Source organism: Nansenia antarctica (genome assembly GCF_963989245.1).
Source record: "Nansenia antarctica genome assembly, chromosome: 3".
Lineage (NCBI taxonomy): Eukaryota > Metazoa > Chordata > Actinopteri > Argentiniformes > Microstomatidae > Nansenia > Nansenia antarctica.
The window spans coordinates 13,445,805-13,453,578 of NC_137688.1; the positions used below are offsets into that span (position 1 = coordinate 13,445,805).

General features: G+C 55.2%; 1 protein-coding gene across 1 annotated transcript in view; it reads left to right on the top strand.

Moving 5' to 3' along the window:
- LOC308153752 (connector enhancer of kinase suppressor of ras 2-like) overlaps positions 1-7,423 on the top strand; it is a gene marked incomplete at both ends in the record, with an annotated part of 54,638 nt that extends 47,215 nt beyond the window's left edge. Inside the window, 7 exons of the mRNA XM_080526945.1 lie at positions 123-194; positions 3,462-3,532; positions 3,705-3,805; positions 5,567-6,404; positions 6,521-6,765; positions 7,165-7,297; positions 7,335-7,423. Of these exons, the coding sequence (XP_080383071.1) occupies positions 123-194; positions 3,462-3,532; positions 3,705-3,805; positions 5,567-6,404; positions 6,521-6,765; positions 7,165-7,297; positions 7,335-7,423 (1,549 nt within the window). The remainder of the gene's footprint in view (positions 1-122; positions 195-3,461; positions 3,533-3,704; positions 3,806-5,566; positions 6,405-6,520; positions 6,766-7,164; positions 7,298-7,334) is intronic.
- Between the last annotated feature and the right edge of the window lie 351 nt (positions 7,424-7,774).

Genomic DNA, 7,774 nt, shown 5'->3' on the forward strand with positions numbered 1-7,774 from the left:
ACTTCCTAACCCTCTGCGCACATGCACGCGCACACACACACGCACACGCACACACGCGCACTCACACACTCAGTCAGTGTTTGTCATAATGTTATCTCTCTGTCTCTGTTCCCCTGCTGCAGTGCTTTCAAAGCTTGTCATCCCAAAATCAAGAGCTTCTTCTTCGCAACAGACTGTCTGGAGGAGATGAACAGGTGTGTGTGTGTGTGTGTGTGTGTGTGTTACATCCAGGTGAATAAGGCACAGGTCAGTCGGTGTTTAGATGAAGTGACATCACACATGTTTTTATTAATATTTCAACTGAAACCAAGTTTACACAAAACACCCCCCCTCCTTCCTCCCAAAACTCACCACCTCAGCCTCTCCATCAATAAATGATGAATGGTTCTCTGTCTGTTCAAGACTGTGTGTGTGTGCATGTGTGTGTGTGTGTGTGTGTGTGTGTGTGTGTGGGTGTGTGGGTCTGTCTGTGTCTGTCTGTCTATATGTGTGTGTGTGTGTGTGTGTGTGTGTGTGTGTGTGTCTGTGTGTGTGTGCATGAGTGTGGGTGTGGGTCTGTCTGTGTGTGTGTGTGTCTGTGTGTCTGTGTGTGTGAGTGTGTGTGCATAAGTGCGCTAGTATGTGTGCGTATGTGTGTGTGTGTGTGTGTGTGTGAGTTTCCCGTCTCCCGTGACGACAGACTCCTTACGTAGTCGGTTGTTACCGCCCGGGCGGTGTCTTCCTCCTCTTACTTCTTGGAGTTCTGAGGGATGAGGGAGTTAGGCTGGGGGGGGGGGGGGGGAGGATGAGGGAGTTAGGCTCCACTTCCTGAAGCGAGCGTCCCCCTGTACGATGCGCTTCCTGTCGGGCTGGCTCATCTATTCTTAGCGCTGCCCTCATTATCCCCCTGTCTACAGAGACACGCAGCCACCAGGCCTGAACACCGCCCAAGCTGTTTCGTAGAGCGAATGAGTGAGACCGATGACTCTCTCTCTCTTTCTCTCTTTCTCTTCCTCCCTCTCTCCCTCATCGTCAGGAGCTAAAAGCAGAGGTGATGTCAGCCGAGATGGGGGAGAGGATGTAAATTATTGAGTGTTTTAGTTTCTGTATTCACCACGGTTTCCTTCCCCGGTACCCCCCCTTTTCTCACCTCTCTTTCTCTCTCTCCTTTCCTCACTCACTCGCAAACTCAGAGTGCCGTGCCCCCCCGCACAGAGACACGGAGCCGTGAGCCATCACGGGGGGAGGCCGGCGGAGGTAGAAATGGGAGGACGGGTAGACTCGACGTCATGGCACGGGACGGAACGACGGACGGCGTCAGACCGCGCTCCTGGCGTGCTTCTGGCGTTCCCGTGCGAGCCCCGTCCTCCGACGTCGACCTCCACCACCGGCCTCCCTTGGTCGACACACACCTGCTGTGTGTTCACTCAAGCGGGGGGGGCACAGTGAGGAGGAGAGCAGCACAGTTGGAGAGAGTGAAGCATGTCTACTTGAGCAGAAGCAAGGCTGTCTTCTTCCTCTGTGGAGTCCACTGCTGTTTGTCCTCCATCAGGGCTGCTATTGAGACGCCCCGCGCAGAGACACTCATCAGCTAGGGCTGTGGGGGGGGGGAGGGTGGGAGAGTTAGAGAGAGAGGGGGAGAGAGACACATCAGCTAGGGCTATGGAGAGGACAGACGGGAAGGGGGGGGAAGGATGGACGAAGGGAGAGAGAGTTAGAAAGGGAGAGGGAGACATCAGCTAGCCATGAAGAGGGCAGAGAGAGAGGCAGAGAGGGAGGGAAGGAGGGAGACATTCCTTTTGGAATTTGGCGTTCCACTGTGCCCAGTGTGGATCTGATGGTCTTGAGCCTTCCTTTTTATACGCTTGCGGCCCCCATCATCGCAGCCCCAATAAATATATATTTTATTATAACCTGTCCCTCCTCTCAGCAGAGATCCCATCAGTATGGAAACTGATAGGCCATAGTGCGTGCCCTCTTCAAGGGAGGAGATCAGGCTGACCCAAACTGTTACAGACCCATTTCTATACTCCCCTGTGTTTCAAAAGTGTTAGAAATTCAGTAAGCTGCTTATTTACCAATGTTCTAAGTGTTCATAATATTCTGTCTGATGTTCAGTCTGGTTTCCGATCTGGTTTTGGCTGCGTAACTGCAACTCACAAAGTCATCAATGATGTCTCATCTGCCCTTGACCGTAAACAATATTGTGCTGCTATTTTCATTGATCTAGCCAAGGCCTTCGACACAGTAGGTCATTCCATTCTGGTCGACAGACTTAGCAACATCGGTGTCTCTGGTCACTCCCTGGCATGGTTCTCTAAACCACCTCACTGACAGGGAGCAAAGTGTTAGTTCAGAACAACTCCTGTCGCAGCCCCTCCCTGTCACTTTTCCCTGTCTACATAAATGATTTAGCCTGTGTCGTTGGAGACTCACTCGTTCATCTTAATGCCGATGACACTATTCTATACGCCACTGGCCCCTCCCCAGATGCAGTACTCGCGCTACTTCAACAGTATCCAACAGGCCTTCTCCTCCCTACGTCTTATGATGAACATCTCTAAGACCAAGGTCATGTGCTTCAGTAAAACCAGCTCTGTGCCCATTTCACCTCCCCATATTAGAACCATCAGTGGAATGTCTCTAGAGCAGGTTTCCCAATAGAAATACCTGGGTATCTGGCTGGATAACACACTGTCCTTTTCCTACCATGTCAACAAGTGGCAAGCCAAGGTCAAATCAAAAATTGGTTTTCTGTACAGAGCGCGCTCTTCCTTCACTCTATCTGCTAGACTCACCCTGGTCAAAATGACAATTCTACCCATGTTTGATTACGGTGACACCATCTACCGATCTGCCAACAAAACAACTCTTCAGAAGCTTGAGTGGCTCTACCACACTGACATACGTTTTGCTACAAATGCCCCATTCAGAACTCCACTACCTACAATATCCGTTCCGCAAACCTCATCTTGCTCAAAATCCCCACATCACAGTCCGTATTAGGTAAATCATCATTTCAGTCTGCCATGCCCACAGACTGGAATAAACTAGAAAAAAACGTAAAACTGGTCAAACTCACCTCCTTATCAGCCTAAGGCCCTTCAAAAACTCACTCAGACACTTTTAATGACACGTGCAATTGCTTCTAGACTAGGACCCGTCCCCTGCTCGCTTGCTGTTGTTGGTTTGTTGGTCTGATTTGTCCTCTTGGCTTGTAACTGTTCCTGTTCTCTGCTCTGTTTTGTTTGTCATGTTTAATGTGTTTTAACTTTTGTATTTCTTTTACCCCCTACCCCCTACCCCCTCAAAAGGCTGTGCCTTTTGCCAGGTCGGCATTGTAAATAAGAATCTGTTCTTAATTGTCTTACCTGGTTAAATAAAGGTTAAATAGTAAATAACTAAAATAAAAACAGTGTCTACTCCTCTTTAATGAGGGAGCGGTGGCCTGACTCACGCCCTCCTATCGGCCCCTCTCATAGGTGGATGAACCGGCTGGGCCTGGCTGCTATTGGCTACACGCCTGATGACAAGGTGCCACGCCACGATGAAGGTGAGGATCGCTTTATTAGATAACCGGCCCTATCTCCTCACTTCTGCATGAAGAGAGGTAACCGTGTGTGTGTGTGTGTGTGTGTGTGCGTGCGCGCGTGTGTGTGTGCGCGTGTGTGTGTGTGTGTGTGTGTGTGTGCGTGTGCGTGTGTGTGTGGTGTGGCCTCTTTCAGACTACTGGAGTGAGAGTGACCAGGATGATGTCGACGGCTCCATGACACTCAAACAGGAAGGTCCTTCCTCCATGTGTGATACTTACCATCGCACGCCCTCAGTGAGTGTACACACACGCATACAGACACACATTTTCTCTCCGCAGTTTCACACACACATTTCTCTCTCTTAAAAGCCTCACAGTTTCTCAGGTAGACAGGAACATACAGTAGCTCTCAGCTTAAATAAAACATCAACAAAACCATTACAGTCTTGGCTACAGCTTTTCATCTCCCCTGTTACACTTACCAGCCTGTGTTGACACCTATGGCCACTAGATGGGGCTAAAGAGCCAATACTCTTTACAGTCACATTATAATGGGTGTCTCTTCAGAATCAGAATCAAGTGTATTGTTACATCCCGTTATACAAGTATAAGATAGAACAATTCTTCGGCTTCGGTTCCTCGACATTGCAGCAACAAGAGAAGACAAAAAAAACAACCAATAAGACAAAAGACAATAGGCTAGCTTTATTATTGCACATTATTCTGAATAGAGAAGTCAGTCCCTCTTCTGGAGTGGTCATTTGTTACTCATCTACCATCAATCTCACTGCTCTCTACTGCCCTCCTCTGGTTCCTTTACTGCTTTCCTCTCCTGCTTTCCTCTCCTCTCCTCTCCTCCTCTCTCCTCCACTGACCGCCCTCCTCACTTTCTCCGCCTTCCCCCTCACTCCTCTCCCTCCGACCTCTGCTGCCCCTCTCCCTCGTTCACCCCTCTCCTCTCCTCTCCTCCTGTCTCACCCCTCTCTTCTCCTCTCCCTCTGTGTCACCCCTCTCCTCTCTTCCTGTCTCACCCCTCTCCTCTCCTCTCCTCCTGTCTCACTCCTCTCCTCTCCTCTCCCTCTGTGGCACCCCTCTCCTCTCCTCCTGTCTCACTCCTCTCCTCTCCTCTCCCTCTGTGTCACCCCTCTCCTCTCCTCTCCCTCTGTCTCACCCCTCTCCTCTCCCTCTGTGTCACCCCTCTCCTCTCCTCTCCCTCTGTGTCACCCCTCTCCTCTCCTCTCCCTCTGTCTCACCCCTCTCCTCTCCCTCTGTGTCACCCCTCTCCTCTCCTCTCCCTCTGTGTCACCCCTCTCCTCTCCCTCTGTGTCACCCCTCTCCTCTCCTCTCCCTCTGTCTCACCCCTCTCCTCTCCTCTCCCTCTGTCTCACCCCTCTCCTCTCCTCTCCCTCTGTGTCACCCCTCTCCTCTCCTCTCCCTCTGTGTCACCCCTCTCCTCTCCTCCTGTGTCACCCCTCTCCTCTCCTCTCCCTCTGTGTCACCCCTCTCCTCTCCTCTCCCTCTGTCTCACCCCTCTCCTCTCCTCTCCCTCTGTGTCACCCCTCTCCTCTCCTCTCCCTCTGTCTCACCCCTCTCCTCTCCTCTCCCTCTGTCTCACCCCTCTCCTCTCCCTCTGTCTCACCCCTCTCCTCTCCTCTCCCTCTGTCTCACCCCTCTCCTCTCCTCTCCCTCTGTGTCACCCCTCTCCTCTCCTCTCCTCCTGTGTCACCCCTCTCCTCTCCTCTCCCTCTGTCTCACCCCTCTCCTCTCCTCTCCCTCTGTGTCACCCCTCCCCTCTCCTCTCCTCTCCTCCTGTCTCACCCCTCTCCTCTCCTCTCCCTCTGTGTCACCCCTCTCCTCTCCCTCTGTCTCACCCCTCTCCTCTCCTCTCCCTCTGTGTCACCCCTCTCCTCTCCCTCTGTGTCACCCCTCTCCTCTCCTCTCCCTCTGTGTCACCCCTCTCCTCTCCTCTCCCTCTGTGTCACCCCTCTCCTCTCCTCTCCCTCTGTGTCACCCCTCTCCTCTCCTCTCCCTCTGTCTCACCCCTCTCCCCCCCAGACTCACCTCCTCCAAAGCTACGACCAGTTACCCCGGTCGGTCAGCTCCATGAGCCTCCTGCGCTCCACGCCCTCCCCCCTCCCCCTCCCTCCTCCGCCAATGAGCGCTTCCACCTCCCCCGTCCCTCCGCAGATGGTGTCTTCCACCTCCCCTCTCCCCCCTCTCCAGGTCAACTCGTCCAGCCCCTTCCCGGAGCCCAAGCACGGCCGCCACTTCTCCAGCGAGTCCACGCACTCCCACTCGTCGGCCGAGGAGCAGCGTGGGGGGGGGGGAGGCGGCGACGGCCCCGGGGGGATGGGGATGGGGATGGGCACGGGGACGGGCAGCACCAGCACCCACTCCTCGGGCTGCCGCTCCTCCCACCGCGAGCGGCGCTCCTGGCAGGACCTGATCGAGACGCCCCTGACCAGCTCCGGGCTGCACTTCCTCCAGACCACCCCGGCGGAGGGGGACGGGGGCGGCTACGGCGGCAGAGGAGACGGGGGGATGGGAGGGGGAGGAGGAGGAGGAGAGGGGATGATGGGGGTGTACGGAGGGTTAGGGAGGCAGGGGATGTCCCCCGAGAGGCGCAGGCAGGCCACCCTGCCCATCCGCAGGCACCACCACGCGGAGCGGGAGAGGGAGCGGGAGGGGCCGTTCCCCCTGGAGCGCGGGCCGCACCACACGCACTCCCACTCCCACCGGCGCTCCCACAAGCAGCGCAGCCAGAGCCTGCCCCGGAACAGAGACCCCCGGCCGGGCAAGCTGCTGCAGACCCCCGCCCGCATGGAGGAGAGGAGGGAGGACGAGGAGGCGGCCGAGGCGCAGGAACACGAGGACCACCACGCCAGCCAGGAGGGTGAGACGCACGCACGCACGCACACAGGCACACACACAGGCACACACGCACATACACCTTTTAGCACACACATGGATGAGACTGACCCTGACCCCTGGTGTGTGTTCCTGTAGTAGCAGAGGTCCGAGAGGGGCGGGGCGAGGTGGGGCGGGAGAGGCGGGTGTCGGAGGCTCGTGAGGCGGAGCCCCTGGACGGTCTGGAGCAGCTGTACCGGACCCTGGAGCAGGCCAACGTGTCGGCCCTGGGAGACCCCCGGCCCTGCGGCAGACAGGAGCTACGCCGCTGCTTCACCCAGCGCTGCAGAGACCCCCTGATGAACGACCGCCTGCACAGAGTCAGAGCCCTCCGGAGCACTCTGAAGGTACACACACACACACCTAAACACACACACACACACACACACCTAAACACACACACACACACCTAAACACATACACATACGCACACGCACACCTAAACACACACAACCACACACCTAAACACACAACCACACACACACTATGTTACTACAATCCTTACAGTAGGGGATGGACTGGGGGTAAAGAAACCCCAGAATGTGTGTGTGGTTCTGGTCCGTATGGATCTCGACCCCCTCAGATGTGTCCATACAGTTGTTCCAGAGCTGCACGTCTTCTTTCCTTAACGCGCTTTCTACGAAACGTGCTTCATAAACACTGTAAAGTAGACGTGCGGTGTACGGTACAGTACGTGATCGGTGTCTCCATGTGTCTGCTGTGTGTCTTCCCCCCTCCACCCCCAGGCCAAAGAGTCGGAGCTGTCGGTGATCTGTGCTCTGCTGGAGGACCCGGGCCTGTGCTCCCAGAGCTTCAGACAGTGGAAGCAGTGGCACAGCGACCTGTACGCAGACATCTGCCAGCTCAGCAGCGCCCAGGGCACCCCCACCCTCACCACCCCCCACCCTCACCCCCACTGGCACCAATGGGAAGGACGGGGACCTCTCCCTGCTCACCGCTCCGCTCATGACACACACACACTCCTTCATCGAGACGCACGTGTGAGAAGGAGAGGAAGGGGGGGGGGGGGGGGGGGGGGGGGGGTGGGGGGGGGGTACTGACGGGAGTCACGCCATCTACACACACATTTTACAGACACACACACACACATATACACCACTGATTCCCCTAACATCCCTGAGTTGGCTATATAACCCCCCCACCACACACACACACACACACACACGGACACCAAACAAACAACCAAGCACTGTAAGATGTGTACATACTGTGGTGGGAAACATGAACTTTTGATAATCCTGAGGACCCCACGAGATGCCTATTGCATGCCTGAACAGAAAGTATTATACTTCCTTTGTCGAAAGGAAACTCAACAACACACAACTCAGCAAGCTT